The following is a 16611-nucleotide window of genomic DNA, read 5'->3' on the forward strand; positions in this document are numbered from 1 at the left end:
TCTAAGTTATTCTTAGATGTTCTCAAATTTTACTTTTTCTCTCTCATTTCTCAAAATTCAATAAAATATCTTAACTTAAACTATTTCATTAATATTCACAAACTATTTCATTACTATTCACAAATATCATGATATATTATTAGTATCCAAATGAGTCATAGAAGCAATTATAATCATTATTATCAATAAAGTTATATAAATAACCTAAACATTTGGGAAAAGTGGGCCCTTGCCTCTACAAATGATTATACAAAAAAAATTTATGAACACTCGAAATTTAGATTTTACTATTTATAATTTTTACATTATATATTAAATTAATAATGACAAAAAATAAGTCTACTCTTAGAATGAGAGTACCTGAAATAATTATTATGTGGGATTCTTTCAAAACTAATAATGACATAATATCTATTTGATACTTTTGATATTCTTATTGAGTCAATTACTTTTTTTAATTAGATAATTTTTTTCTATTTAAACAATTCTACTTAATTTTTTTTTTTGGGCCTTCTTCCACCAGGGTCTTAGGCAATTGCCTAACTTGCCTAATGGAAGAGCCGGCTCTAGTCCCACTAAGAAATACCTTCTCGCCTATTACAAACGATATGCGAAATAGTTGAGTTTTGGTGTGAAGACATTTAGGATGAAGAGAGAGGCAGATGGGAGTGCAAAGTATCTTACCATTGGGTGTGCGCGTGTCGGCACCTACCATCCCAGTCACAATAATGTCTCTAGGCTACGACAAACAACCAAAACGAATTGTAAGGCGAACGTAAATGCGAAATTGGTGAAAGGGGCATGGGTTTTGACAACGATTCAGATTGCTCACAATCATAGTACTGTCAACCCACATAAGTCCCAATTTTTTAGATCCCATGAGTGTTTTGAGAATCTTGAATTTCAAGAGAAAGATGCTCATAATTTTATTAATAAAACCAGACACTTAAGGTTAGGTAAAGGAGATGGCAAAACACTTAGTGACTACTTTGAGCGAATGAGTATGATAAGTGATGGCTTTGTTTCAGTCATGGATGTGGATGACGAGTGCAGAGTCAGAAATACATTCTGAGCTGACTGTAACGCCCCGATCCCGGAGGTCCGGAGAGTTAACTCTTAATATCTAAAATCAACTTAAATAACACAACTAAAAATCCAGAAAATCCGAAACAATGCTAATTCATTTAATCAATCCAAATGTCTAAGTTCACCCATGGAGACAATAAATAGAATCTCAATAACATAACTTAAAAATTTTCCAAAACGCGAAATTATCCTTATCTCATCAAATCAAAATACTCGAAAAATAAAATCAGTTTACTAACTACGACTCTCAAATAAGCACTTGTACCCTCAGGCAATTATACCACTTCGATCATCACAACTTGCTAAAACTTCCTACTCTTGTTCTCCAGATGAACCATCAAAATTATCTGAAAAATATATGGAGATAAGGGGTGAGTTATCAACAACTCAGTAAGTAGAGGACATATACTAGTGTGTAAACATGAGAATTTACGAAAATCAGAATGCATAACAAAACATTTTCATTCTCAGAGTGCGGAAACAAAACATATTATCAAAATATCAGAGCGAAGATTTAGAAATAATTTCATTCAAAAATATCTTTTTGGCATAGCATAAATGATCATCATCATCAGAACATCATATCAGAACAGAAGCCATGTATAACCCCCGTGGTAGGGTTGTGCAATCTGCGGATAACCAAGCAGAACATAAATCACTCTGTCACCAAGGTGTGCACTCAAAACAGAGACCACTACTATAACCCGTGGCATAGCCGTATCCACTATTATAACCCGTGGTTGGGCCGTATCCACTATTGTAACCCGTGGTTGGGCCGTATCCACTATTATTACCCGTGGTTAGGCCGTATCCACTATTATAACCCGTGGTAGGGTCGTACTGAACAGAACGGAAACATAATCAAATTCAGAATCAAATAGTTATGCCAAAGGCTTTCAAAAATCACATCTTATCCAAATAGAGTACCTGAACAAAATCATATTATCTTCGTAATCAAACAGATCCAAACTATATTTACAATATTTATGCATAAATTTTTATATTCGCTCTTTTTGTATAAATTAGAAATAAAGTGTAAAAAAATAACCTCATGTCTACACTAGTCATGGCAGAAAGTAATTTATTCTTAAACAGAATTTCATGAGTGATGCAGAACAAATAACTGAGGTAGTTTAAATTTCTTTTCATAATCAAATATGTATATTTTCCAAAAATAACCTCAGCTCATTTTATTTTAAATATAAAGTCTAGCATAGGAACCCTGCTTACCTGGACTTTTTAACTTTTTCGGTATTTTCCTCAAAATGTCGAACAATAATTAATCGTCACCTATAAAATAATCACGTAATTCTCATAAATTTCCAATTAATCACACATTTCGATATTTAATCCTAAACTTCTAAAATAGCCTATTAAAATCCTCAAAAGCTAAAATTCAAATAATCACTTTCTAAAATCGTCACTGTTGCTTTAATAACTATGATTAACACATTTAAAAGTTTGATCTATTTATTATTGAAAACAAACTATAAAGTTTAATACTAGATAATATAATTATCCTAAAATATTTTAAAGTAAACACAACTATTTTTAAATAGACTAAATCATATCTAAAGTATAAAAATAACATTACTCCAATATTATTTACTCTTAAAATAAATCTTTACTTAATAACATGTTGAAAAATACTTAAGTGATTTTATGAAATCCTAAGTATAAGAGTGTACTATTACATTATATAAATTAAAAGCTAATTAATATATCCTGTTTTAGAAGGTATTATGGTAATTTCAATTAATTCTTTGAAAACTAAAAAAAACCTACGTAAATCTACAGAACATGCACGGCAGGGCTTACTCACAGAGAAAATCACGCGGCAGCGTGCGACGTAGCGAGGGGCCAGGCAGACGGCGGTGATCATGGCGGAGCACTGGACGAGAGAGAAAGACCAACGAATGAGGAAAAATAATGAACGACAAGAGTAAGCCGAGAGAGTGACACGGAGGTGCTGTCAGTGGCTTACCGAAAGGGACGCGGTGGAAAAGGAGTGGCGTGGAGTGACCGTCGGAGTTATCTGTGCCGGTGGCAACGGTGTGGAGGCGCTGGCACCGTGTGTGGTGGCGATGAACGACAATGGCACTGGGCTGTGATGCTCTGTTTTCGGTGACTAAAACAGGAGAATTTTGGATCACTCCGCAGATGGTTGTTCTCGGTACTTTGGTGGTGGTGTAGCGGTGTACGGCGGAGGAGCTAGACTTCCAGTGATGGTCAAGTGGAGGTGATGCACGGCGAGGTGGAGCTGCGATCCGTGGAGACGCAATGTGCACGGGTTACTTCAATTTTACGTGGAGATGGAGGTGGCGGTGCGGAGGAGTTTGCTGCAAACGTTCAAGGATGCAGGCTAAGACAGTGCGGTGGTTGAGGCTTACGTTCGCGTGGTCTGGGCAGTGGGCACGGTGGTTCGTGTGTTTCGGGCTAGGTTTGATCGAGGCAGTGGGTGGGATGCTGCGCTACGGCTGGTCTTCAAGCGGGTGAGAGGACGCACTGAAGTTGGACAGTGGGAGGGCATGCAACGTTGCAGTTGCTGTTTGTGTGGGGAGGAGTTTCAAGCGGCAGCAGTGTTTGGGTAGTTTCTCATTGCATGAGAAAAACATTGCATCTATATATAAGTGAGGTAAAACCCTAGAGAGATGAGAGAGACGTGTGTGTGCATGCATGCCGTGAACGATTGCGTGTATAAGCATGCCGTGGATGAGAGGCAGACCTAGGGGGAAAAAGAAAAATAAAAATGAAAAGAAAAGAAAACAAAATTAAATCCGGTGTTTAAAATCAAAAAATAAACATGTGAAGAAAATATAATAAAATAAAAGAACTAAAAATAAATAAATAGATAAAAATAGTGCTTGGTTGGGTTCGGGTGTTACACTGACGCACGAAATCGAGCGGCATATGAGTACTTCAAAAATATACAACGTATTTAACAAATATGTACGATATGTCTTTCGCTCTCTTTGTTGGTGTAAACTATCATGGGCAGTCCATATTATTAGGGGGTAACTTGATTTCAAGCGAAGAGACAGATACTTTTGTCTAGTTGTTCTAAGCATGGCTAAAATGCATGAATGGACGGGCTCCCAAAACCATCCAAATACCTTTGTATTCCCAGACAGTCGGTATAGATATTGTCTCTAGCATATCATGAGAAAATTGCCAAAGAAATTGGGATCCCACTCCTAATTCAACGCAGGGTTGAAGACTGTCATTCAAAGTGCTTTATATGATTCACAGAGTTGCACGGAATTTGAGGACAAGTGGGCGAAACTACTTCGGAAGTATGACATGGTTGCAAGGGTTGTATAACGAGAGGGAGTTATGGGTACCAATATATTTGAAGGGTGTATTTTGGACAAATATGAGCACTAACAGCGATTTGAAAGCATGAATATTTTTTTCGACAGGTTTGTGCATTCTAGTACGACGTTGAATGAATTTGTTGATCAATTTGACAATACTCTGAGGAAGAAGGTGGAGGTCGAAGCGATTGCTAATTTCAATTCCTGCAACCAAACAATACCATGTGTATCACCATTCCACATTGAAAAGCAGTTTCAAGCGTTGTATACAAATGCTAAGTTTAAGGAGATCCAAAGAGAGGTGTTGGAGATGATTTCTTGTAATTGCATACTGGTCTGAACGCATGTTTGCATTTCCACCTTCGATGTTTTAGATAAAATTTCCATGGATGACTATGTAAAAAAGATGTATTACTTAGTTTATTATAATGAAGATGAATGCAACATTAAATGCACATGTGCTTTGTTTGAGATGAATGGGGTTATTTGTAGGTATGCATTTAAAGTTTGTAGAACGAAAAATATTAATGTGTTGTCAGACAAGTATGTCTTGGATCGATGGCGAAAAGACATAAAGAGAAGATATACACTAGTCAAAAGTAGTTATAATGACATGCAGAACAATGCGGGTGCACGAAGGTATGAGCTTGTGGTTAAGAGATGTTTGAAATTTTTTACGCGTGTATCCCACAGTGATGAGCATGTCATTGCGTTTCTGCAGTTGTTAGATGAGTTTGAGTTACAATGTACAAGCTTAACAGCCGATGACAGTTTAACGAAGTTGAGAAAGAACATGGTCCCGGAAAAGGGTAAGAAAGTATTAAAGCCCCACGTTATTAGGGGGAAAGGGAGACCCCCAATGAAGATAAAGGTAGGGGTTTTGGAGAATGTTGTCACGAAAAGAAAGAAGAAACATGTAGTATGTTTTTGGATTAATAGTTTTTTGTATTAATATTATGTTTATTGGATTAGTATGAGATGCCACCTTTGTAATTGTTGTTTATGTTTTTGTCCTATAATTTAAACATGTAGGAAAATATTCAATGACGAAGAATAATTGCATGCGGGCTTGAAATCTGCAGGGGTTGCTACTGTGGACAATTTTGTTGTTAGAACCCAATGTAATTTTGTCACACAACCAATACCATCGAGCAATTAGGAGGTATGAGGTTGTCAAAATTCTAATTACAAAATATGATTTTAATTATAATACAAAGATCATAGTCTTAGGTTTAATCCATACACATTTATATATAGTAACATCAGTCGGTGAAGTACTGTAGCTTTTAAATATGCAAGCATAAATATACTTGCGAATTTGTACAATTATGGAGAATATGCATATATGATTCACAAAGGAAGAAGTAAAATTACTTAATTTGGACCTAATTAGATTGGAATTCTAGTCATCTTTAAAAAAATATATAAAATAAAAGAATATTTTTAAATATCCTTAAATTACTGCTCTTTAAAGATAAAAATTAGAATAACATGACAAATTGAAAAATTAGATAAATCTAAAAAATCTGGTTATAATATTAATCCCTTGGATTTCTTCTCTTACTATTTAACATGAATCATAACAAAAGCCAACTATTTGTTCTTTATTTAGATCTAAAAAATCTAGTTATAATATTAATCTCCTTGGTGTGCTATTATATTGTGTTATTAATTGATGATTATATTGTATTGTTTACAGTGATGTGCTGGTACTGATCATATATAACTAAAGACATGAATTCAAGCTTGTTGTGTCATTACATGGAGGATGTGTAGCAATACTGGTCTTGGAGTATTTTTTTGGTTGGAGAGTTTGTACCAATGTTTTGGTTGTGTAGTTCCGTAAGAGTTGATACCATTATTAAATTTTTTGGTTGTTGGAGAGTTTGTACCCCTATGTTTGGTTGTGAATATTTGGCATGTTGTGGGAAGAAAAAAGTCTCGAAGATAAATTTGTGTATATGATTATTTGTTGTGAATGGAAAGGGATTTGTTTGTTTTGAATGAAAGGGGATGAACTTTGTATAATCTGTTAGTGTATGGTTTATGTATTGGGTCTTTACAATAGATAAAGACTCAATATAGACACAATAATATATGTGCACATATATTCTCTACGATTCGATATTGAAGTTCGCCCTCTTGCTTGTGAAGCTCAATCTCTCTCTCTATTAGTTTAACTTCTTGTTTTTGAGCTTCATACTCGCACAAGAATACATCATTCTCCCTCTTCTAGGCTGCATTTTCTACCAATTGAAGCATGTCTGCTCATATTAAAAATTGACATCTTGTTTCTCCTTGCATTGAGGTCAAGAATTTCATAGTTAAACATGACACATTTAAATGCAATTCAGAAAGCACAAAAATATGAAAAAGGCAGCCTATGAAAATATATATTCAAATGATTTATCGATTACCGCCCTGAACTCAAAGAACGGTAGGTAGAAAATTATTTTTAAGAAAAAATCCTAGTTGTTTAATTTTCCAAACACTTAACCCCAATAAATCACAAACCACATAAATTTTATTGATCATAATATTAAAAAAAATCCAAAAATAATGCACTGCCAGACACGGATTTCCATATCAATTCAGAAAATCAGTGTTCAAATAACACACAAAAATCAGGAATAACTCCAGACAAATCGTGTTACTACTGCCTAAAAAAATAGTAAAATGAAAATAAGAGTAAATATAAGGTACTGAATGAAAGCATGCTTACCAGCTTTGAAGGAAGACACACGGGCAGAGAAAAAGGCCAGATGAGCGGCCCACATGGGAGAGGAGATCCAAAAGTTCATGGGGGCATACGTAAGATAATCACATGAACCTACATCTATTTTTGTAATTATTTTTATCTAATCTCTTTACGTGTTAACATTTAAAGTTTTACAAACTAAATTGAGATATGATAGTTGTAATTATGAATATGTAAGTATTGTATAATTATTTTTAAAAAAGTAAATAAATATAAAATTTACATGAAAATAAACTAATTTTTTAATAGTAGATTTCATTCTTTTTCAAAACGACTGCATATCGCTTGCATGCTCCACAATTGTATATAACATTACTCAACTAAATTACAATTGTGTGTCTCTCCTATACATGGGAACTATTGACTACACAATATTTTGTAATTATGTTCAGTTGAGAGGATCACGACATTTCATTTGCAACTCATTTGCATATGAGTAGTGGTAGGATTACTACCTCTTTTTACTATCTATTTATTACTTATAGTGTATTTATTTTTTTATAATTTTCTTTTAAGTATTTTTTTAACATATTTAATTATTAAGAAAAAATTAAAAAAATATATAATTTTATTAATAGTCACTTCCTTAATCATTAAGTAAAATAATTTTTTAAAAAAAAAAATAAAAAAATTAGTAAATAAGTAGTATGAGAGTAGTAACCTTATCATTTTCCTTTGCGGATAGGATAAGTCTTCTCACAAGAGATTTCACCCACCAAACCGCGCACCAATGTTAAATGTAAGACATTCGTTTAATAAAACAATGCGAATTAAAGACAAAAATGATTTTCGTGAGATAAATGACCTTATTCTTCTCTAAAAAAATATTTTCTTTTATTTTTTTTATAATAAAAAATTTATGCGAGTGTTTGTATGCGAGTGTGCCAAACCACTTGTATCTAGCAAGTCCCTTGCGGATATATCATCACAAATAAAAGCACTTTGTTCTTTTTTTTTTTTTTTTTTTGATTAATTATACTTTGCCCTCTTGAACTTTCACTCAATTCATCATGTATCTCCGAAAATAATAATTACATCAAAGTGGACTCTCAAACTTTCAAAACTTTCCAATACACCATTTTGTCTACCAGCAACACTAAATCTAACGGAAATTCACTACACGTGCTGCTCATATGTATAACATTCACTGCAAAGATGTAATTTATCATTGACCATATAAAATATAAAATAATATATGTTATTAATTAATAATAAATCATAAATTATTAAATAAATTTTTTTTATTAGTTTATATATGGTCAATGAATATCAAATAATTTCATTGTGTACATAAATTATTTATATTTGCTTGCAACTTATGTATAAAATAATTTTATATATAGTTAATAATTAATGATTTATTATTAATTGATAGCATATATTATTTTATATTTTATATGATCAATGATAATAAATTAAATAAAAATAATGTCTTTACAGTAAATTTTTGTTAGATTTGACGCTACTGATAGATAGAATGGGAGATTGAAAAGTTTTAAAAGTTTGAGAATCTATTTTGATGTAATTATTAATTTCGAAAATATATTGTGAATTAAATAAAAATTTAAAGATAAAAGTAATTAACTTTTTTTTATTTTTTATTTTTTATCGAAGGGGCAAGAGTTTCAGCAGCCGTGTCGCGACTCGCAATTTAACCGGATGCTTCGGTTACACGCTACCACCTTTTCATTGCCATACAAAATATCACTGTTTTCCATGGATCAACTGACATGTCAATAATGATGCACTGTTCACATGACTTTTTTTTCCAAGCATGTTTTCCCCGTCGGTGCTGCTACATACAACCGGCGTGTGCAACCGCAGTGTAACCGGCTGATGTCATATGACAGAAAATTAAAAATAGAAAAATAAAAAGAGAACATTGAAACTCGGAGTTTGATATTTTGCATTTCACATTTGAAAAGCTCAGAAGAAAACTGAGAAGAAGCAGAAGAAAGCTGAAGGAACCTTTCGCATTTGAGAAGCCATCGCATTTCGCATTTTGCACTAAAAGGAAGAAGCAGAAGAAACATAACATTAGCGGAAGGAAGAAGAAAATTTTTTTGTTGGGCATTTCAAGAAGAAACTTTGCAACCTGGTTCCGTGAGGGCTTTTCGACGGAAAGGGAGAAGCCATTTGAGAAGAAAAATGCCCAAACGCATTTCGTTGAAAAGGAAAAAGATAAACCTGCTCGCGCTCTGCTTTCTTCTCTATACTTCTTGCAATAGCCAAGAGCACAACAACTAGCTTGGCTTCTGCATAATCTGTGATCTAGAACATATGTGCAATTACCTATTTTTTAGTTGCAAAAACCCAAGGGCCAAGGCTGTGAAAAATAATGCTTTTTTAATGTCTAAATGAAGCGACCAAACGTTTGTTAAAGAGAGATGATTGCACTATGGTCAGAGCTAGAATCCCAACAAATCAGGAATTCCAACAAGCTCGATACACCACTTCGACGAATTCTTTTGCAATAGCTTCAATAGAACCAGCTCTAAATTTATGAATTTTAGAGGCAATTACATCAATGGGGACTGAATAATCGAAATGGGGACTTAGGGTTAGGGAGAAGGGATGAACGGAAGAAAGAAGAAAGCTTACAGAAGGAAAAAAAAAAACTTAGAATTTGCTTACGAAAAGCTTACGGACAGGAAGTTAAGGAAAAAACTTAGAAAAAAGCTTACGGAAGGAAGAAACTTAGAATTTGCTTACGGGAAGGAAGCTTGAGGAAAAAACTTAGAAAAAATTTGGAAGAAAGCTTACCGAAGGAAGAACAAAGTAAATTTGCTTTCATCTCCCAGTTGTGCAGAAAATTGAGAATGAAACACACGTTTTATTTATCTGATGTGGCGATTACATATCGGTTGTACTGGCCGGTTGCATTCAGCATTTTTGTTTCCCCGTGCGCAAAATGCTCTTTAATGGAAAGTGGATGACGCAATATGTAACAATTATATATGATTTAAATAACATGACATTATGTGGTAAAATAAAAAGTTTTAAGATTCGGTTTGAATTGGAAATTCACGTTAACTTATTTTAAATTATTTTATTTTATTATTATAATTTTTTTAAATTTTTATATAAAATATAATAAATAATTTAATTTTTTTAAATTTTAAAATAATAATAATATTAAAAAAATATTTTAATAATATTTTATTTAATTCATTTCTGAATTCAAATGTGTCAGTATCATATTTTTAAAGGGATTATCTACCAATTACTCATCTTTTTCTTTTCAACTACCTTGCAAAACATTGTTTGCTTTAAACTAAATGGATAGATTTTGAAGTGGAGAAAGATCTTTGTCCCAACTATCTGGCTCTTACATCTTTTCTGCTGGGGAAGCAACTGTACATGCATGTGGAAGTTTTCTGGTGAAACCAGAGTTCACTAAACCTGGGTTTTGTATCAGTAAGTAAAAGAATAACCACGTAGTTAATCAATGAAAGAAATGTGTACAGGTTCAATCAATGCTCTATTTATTTTCATGCATTGAGATAAAAATTTAAAATTAAATAAAATATTATTAGAATATAATTTTTATTTAAAAATTTGAAAATATTAAATTGTTTATTTTATTTTGTATAAAAATTTAAAAAAATTATAATAATTATAATTAGATAAGATATGATAAAAAGTTTTATAAAAGTTAAGCCTTAAATTCTTGTTGCCGAACAAGAAAATAATAATTGGGAACAGATTATGGTACAAGACTTTCAAACCCTGTTATTGATGGCACAATGATGCCCTGAGCATTCAAGGAAGACGCCTCTCAGAAGGATGATTTTAGTCATGAAGACCGAGAAAATGTAAAACATCCCGGCATTACGAGATTCCTTGAACGCTCCAATGTATTCTCTAGCTTTGTACGAGTCCAAAGATAAATCTATAAAAGATCGTCTTACTTTCCACTTACATGATAAAGATTAGTTGCTTGCCAGAACATCAAGTACTACATGTCATCTGAAGACTACAGTTTCGGAGTGAGACTGAAAGAAATGGCTCTAAAAAGAACATGTTGTAGCTTTGGATGGATCCGCTTCGAACATGTTGGGGATGAAGCAAAGGGCAATATCTTTCAGAGTGCACAAATATAAAAGTCATGATTCAGTATTTTTAGATTCAACTAATGTTAAGTTTTCCCATATCTAACATCTGCCACGCAGCCTCTGATCTAGATCCCTCAGCAGCAGGACTGGACCCAAAATATGAGCTGACCTTGCTATTTGGAGATTTTGCAAAACCAATTTTAACTCTCTCCAGTTCTTTCTTCAGAGACTGATATTGACCTGTAACAATAGAGATTGGCATACCATTCAAAAAAAAAAGAAACACAGACAATATCATTACAAAGATGCATCCCATAATTTTAGTCAACTAAGAAATATATTAGATGCTCAATGACAAAGTGACATCAACTTGGCCAAAGGCCTTTGGCCTGGTTGGCATAAACTCCCAGCCTCCAAAATGGAGGTCTTGGGTTCGAAACCCCCCCTCCCCAAATGTATCAAAAAAATAAATAAAACCTTGACCACTATTGGCAGGTGTTGAGATGAAATCCAAGCTTATAAATAGCAAATGAAATCGAAAATCCTGGAGGTAGCAAAACTGATAGTTTCTCATGCTGTTTAAGTGATATCATCTTCCAAGCCATATTACCCCAATGCCTAACAAAACCCTATTCCAACAAGCCATGTGACCCATTTAAACCCATCATCAAAAACCATGCCTTGGGAACAAAATTAGAGCAAATGAGATTTCAGAGTAGAAGTGATACAAAACTAATGACTTTCCATCTAACTCCAGTATATTTTTCTGAATAATTTGAATGCAAGCAACAATTTTGTCCAATAAAATTCTCTCGTTGCATAAAAATAATTGCTTCTTGCTAGATTATGTACTGTTAAAGATCAAAGCTAATGAAGTTCTTAACGTTGTTCTATAGAAACACATTTTTTCCACAAGAGTTGATTGGAACTAATGATGACCGCACCTAAAAAACATTTTGAAACCCTTTCAAAAGAGATATAACACAAGATATATGTATATATACATATATATTTACAAAAATAAGAAGCTAAAAAGATTCTAATACAATATCATTCTACCAAACTTCGAACCAGGAAGTCCAAAAGCACCACCACGAACCAATTCATACTTCTTAGACTGCAGACTCTGTCAAACCCACTTTCAACTTAATGACAGTGTACATTTAGTCAACTTTCTTTTTCAAGAAAACATTCATCAGTCATGAACAAGTTCATGCGTCTTATAACCTATCATCCTCACTTGAGATCAGATTTTTTGAGATGTTTTGGAAACCTTTGCTAATTCTGTAAAATTAAATTTTAAGAGTATTGTGAATGATTAATTTAGTTATTCCTTTATCACATAAATGATGCAGCTATGAGCCTATGATATTGGTTTTGTAGGACTAAAGCTTAAGCTGAAAGGTCGGATACACTCTCATTATCATTTAAAATAATAAAGGTTCAAATTATATTGGGTTTTTTTTAGGCCATCCTTTAGTTTCCGACTTGCCCTTAGGAATGAGTGAAAAGATATAACAACTTACGTTCCATGATTAATTTGTCTTGCCGCAATCTGGCCACCTGCTGCTTTAATTTGTAGTTTTCCATGGACAGAGCAGCACGCTGCTGAAGAAGAGCAGCAACTCTGACTCCCAAATCTGATTTTAAAGTCTGGACAATGAGGCAAAACATATTAACTTCCAATAGCTTCCATGAAGACAGAATTCATCAAAAAGGATACAGAACAGGAAAATATATACTAAGCATGACGTACATGATGCATGGGAAGCATAATTAATAACAGAAAAAAATGGATCAATCCCATGTAGTCAATTGGTTGAAATGTCACAGAGCAATAATGCCACAAGATTCACAATGAAAATTTGTGGACATGTGCAAAGCTTTAGAATGCAGAATAATCAAATATTGATGAGCGAGGGCAACATAATAACAACTGTGAAAGAGGTGTCTGTGGGGAATACGTATAGAGATATATACTTTTTGCGACTTTTGGCTAAAAGACCCAACATAGATATTATCCAGTGTGGCATAATTTACCAGAGAGGTTCAGGTAAGCTTGGTTACATATATCATTGATTTTTTTAATAATGAGAGAACCTTTTCCATGCTACCCCCAACAAAGAAAGATCCGATCATATCTTGATGAAGCAGCAGATAGTTCAATATCATCTCATATTTTTGTCCCAATGATTACCTGCAAAACATCTACAGTTCTTTCCAGTTCAGCAATATACTGGAGTTTACGAACCCTTGAACGCTGCCCAGAGTGCCTGTAAGATGTCATCCAACGAAATTTAAAAAGGAGCACTAATACATTAGCAAATGAATGGCCATAGGCTCATATATAACGATATCTTAGTTTGAATGTCAAGATTCTTGGATTTTGTAATCCAAGTATATGGGAACTGTTGTAGAAATTTATCTGTATATAGTCAGGCACATAATATAATGTGACAGTAGCACATGTTTACACTGGCAGTATAGAAACTCCCAAAATATACATATTTGGTAGGAATGATTTCGTCCCTAAATCAACATTCCAAAATCCCGGATATTTCATAAATACATCCGTAGAAACTTTCCCCAAGGAAAAGAACAAAGTTCATCCCGGCAGGGCATTTTGATGCTGCCGTGCTAGTAATTGAAGATCAAAACCATTATAGGGATATAGTAAATAAAATTACAGTGTCAGATGCGCATATATATATGAACAGTACAACCACAGCAAGGCATCACCCCTGCAAATACACAATAAATAAACATGTACAAACTTGCCTAATTAACATTGTTTAAGAAAACATCAGTATGTCTCTATATCATCGTATAGGTGATTTTTTTTTTTTTTAATAAAACAAAATTATAGCCTATTCGAGCCATTTTTCCCCAACTTCAGATAACTTTGTCAAATGTATTTGGCACCCGAGAGTGCAACTTTTGTTCTTTTTTCCCTAGAAACTCTATTCCCAATTTAGAGCACTGGCACCTGAGTTATTATAAGAAAGGACATATTTGATCATGGAGACACGTGAAGGCCTTAGAATCTTTCATAGCATTATTCTCTTAGCATTTGGACCATTTAACTTTGTTTTTTGTTTATTTGGTTTACAATTGGAGAGACAAAAAAGGTGCAGGAAGGTTATCCGTTGGCTGCACACCATGCATTTCAACAGAATTTAAGCAAGTTAATATAAGCAACATGTTGAAAATAACTACAACTACCAGAAATGTCCAGATCATCACAATGACGTGCACATACACAACAAACAATTCTATTAACACAAATTTGCCCATGACAATAACATACTAATTAAACCAAATATAGTAAACCACTTCCTTGTGAATTTTGAAGAATATATGCTTAAGACATGCCTATGATGGAATTCAACAAGTGGGTTCAAGTTCTAACCGTTTTGAATCCTTTTTCTGTGTGTTCAGCCCGACAATTGAATGATAATCATCTCCTTTCAAATCAGAGTGAGCACTTGCAGAAATGTGAAGATTCCCATCTACATAATGCATAGAATCCTGGGAATCATATTCTGACAATGCTGAAACTAAGGCATTCTCTACAGAGGTTAAATTGCTTTTTCGCCGAGGGGAATTAGGACCATAGGTACAAGCTGACTCCAAACCATTACAAGTCTCATTAACAACCGAGTTCCCAGCATCTTTACTAGGGGTCAGACTTGGAAATGCGTCTGCAAGAGCATCCAATAGTGCAATAGAGTCGCTAACTGATCGGCGATGTGACATTCCTTTGGAGTTTGAGTCTGCCTCACTTAACAAGTCATCAAGCCATGCTGGCTGCTCTTCTAGGATGGAGCTTTGGGAGGAAGACTTATGGTGCAGCGAGTATGATTCAGTGATGTGCAAGGGTTGAAAGACAGAGTCATGAAGTGGACCAGCAATGGGTTTCTTTTGAATTGGGCAGCGTGGAGGGAGGTGAGCTTGCCTTGACATAGTGAAGATTCACAGGGTGCACGTCGGCTACTAATTATTTACCATGATTAAGCTTCTTTCTGTCTCTTTTATGACAAAACAGGAGACAACATTTTCCTCCCCCTATGAGCTTAATCCCATGTTTCTGCCACCAATCTAACCTTAACTTGAAAACTTTACAAGAAGAAAAAAGATCATGAATTTGGAGAAACAAAAACAAAACAAAAGGGACAGAACCAATAAACTGAAGGGAAAAAATGTTTATAGAATAACCTTAAAAATAACCTTAAAAAAACAATAAACTTTTCCGCAAGATTAAACGTACAAAAAATGTTCTACCGAATTTTCAATCAGAGTACCCACTTGAAGTTTCTTATCCCCCCTCTTTCCTTTTTTTTTCCCCCTCTTTTCCTGTTGTTGGCAATTAAAAACATGTTCAAAAATTTTCTCTTTTCATTCTTTAATTCTTTGGCCATTGGTTTTCCTTTGTTCCACGATCAAACCTCTCATGAACACTCCAAACTCTCTATTCTTTCTCTTTGATTCACTTTATTAGCAATCAAACATAAGTTTAAGATATACTTCATAAATTCTGCAAAGAAAAAAGTGTATCGTGATACCATAGTACAGGGGAGAGAAGCCACATTGAACATGTAATAGAAAAATTAAGGATAGATAATTTAACTTTAAAATCAATGCAACAGTTACACTATTCAATGAGAATCAAATCCACCAGAGACTAAACGGAAGGGGAAAAAAAAAAAAGAAAAAACACGCACACGCACACGCACAAAAGATCCAAATTTTAGAGGGACAAGGAAAACTTTAAGAGGAACTCTGCAGTATGAAATCCAGACCAAGAAGCTCCAAACCAAAAACCCACAACCAAATCAACTCTTTAAACGAAGAAAAGGAAGCAACAGATTCTCAAATCCACTGTTTCGGAGTCTTTATGTTCTTCCGAGGAACTTTGGCTTACCTTTCCTTTCCTCTTTATTTCTTCAGTTTTACAAAGAGGGAGAGATATGAGAATGAGGGAGTAGGTGGAGGACAATAAACGTGCACCACTGATCCTTGGGAAAATGAATCCTGGGCCTGCCTCTCTCTCTCTCTCTCTCTCTCTCTCTCTCTGTGTGAGAGTATCATGTACAGAGACGCTCCCACTTGCTGGGTTACGGAAGGATGTAAGTGTACGGATAGTGGTGGGTTGGCATTGGGTTTGGTTCAAGTTTTTAGCACTTGTCCGCTTCACATTCCGTCGTAAAAGTACTGACAATAATTAAAGTAAAGTAATGTACATTATGCAGTTCATAATCTTTTCTCCTAATATTCTAATTCATTTAATCTCTTTTTTTCCATATGAATAGAGAACCAAACAAGGAAGTATAGAAAGCCTCTGAAATTTGCTAGAATTCTCTTTTGATCACTCCACTTAACGTTTCACTTATATATAGAA

General features: G+C 34.0%; 1 protein-coding gene across 3 annotated transcripts; it reads right to left on the bottom strand.

The window, feature by feature from the left end:
• Window positions 1–11045: 11045 nt before the first annotated feature.
• On the bottom strand, window positions 11046–16407 carry LOC121238666 (basic leucine zipper 61). 3 transcript variants are annotated; one of them, XM_041135638.1, is made up of 5 exons: window positions 16135–16407; window positions 14623–15300; window positions 13411–13486; window positions 12740–12866; window positions 11046–11453 (listed from the first exon to the last, which is right to left on the bottom strand). In XM_041135638.1, exons 2-5 carry the CDS (start codon window positions 15174–15176, stop codon window positions 11287–11289), a joined length of 924 nt encoding a protein of 307 aa, XP_040991572.1. In that variant the 5' UTR covers window positions 15177–15300; window positions 16135–16407; the 3' UTR covers window positions 11046–11286. The 3 variants fall into 3 exon arrangements, with proteins under 3 accessions (XP_040991572.1, XP_040991571.1, XP_040991570.1); XM_041135637.1 differs by having other exon boundaries at window positions 14623–15311; XM_041135636.1 differs by having other exon boundaries at window positions 14623–15329.
• Between the last annotated feature and the right edge of the window lie 204 nt (window positions 16408–16611).

Source organism: Juglans microcarpa x Juglans regia, chromosome 7D (assembly GCF_004785595.1).
Source record: "Juglans microcarpa x Juglans regia isolate MS1-56 chromosome 7D, Jm3101_v1.0, whole genome shotgun sequence".
NCBI lineage: Eukaryota > Viridiplantae > Streptophyta > Magnoliopsida > Fagales > Juglandaceae > Juglans > Juglans microcarpa x Juglans regia.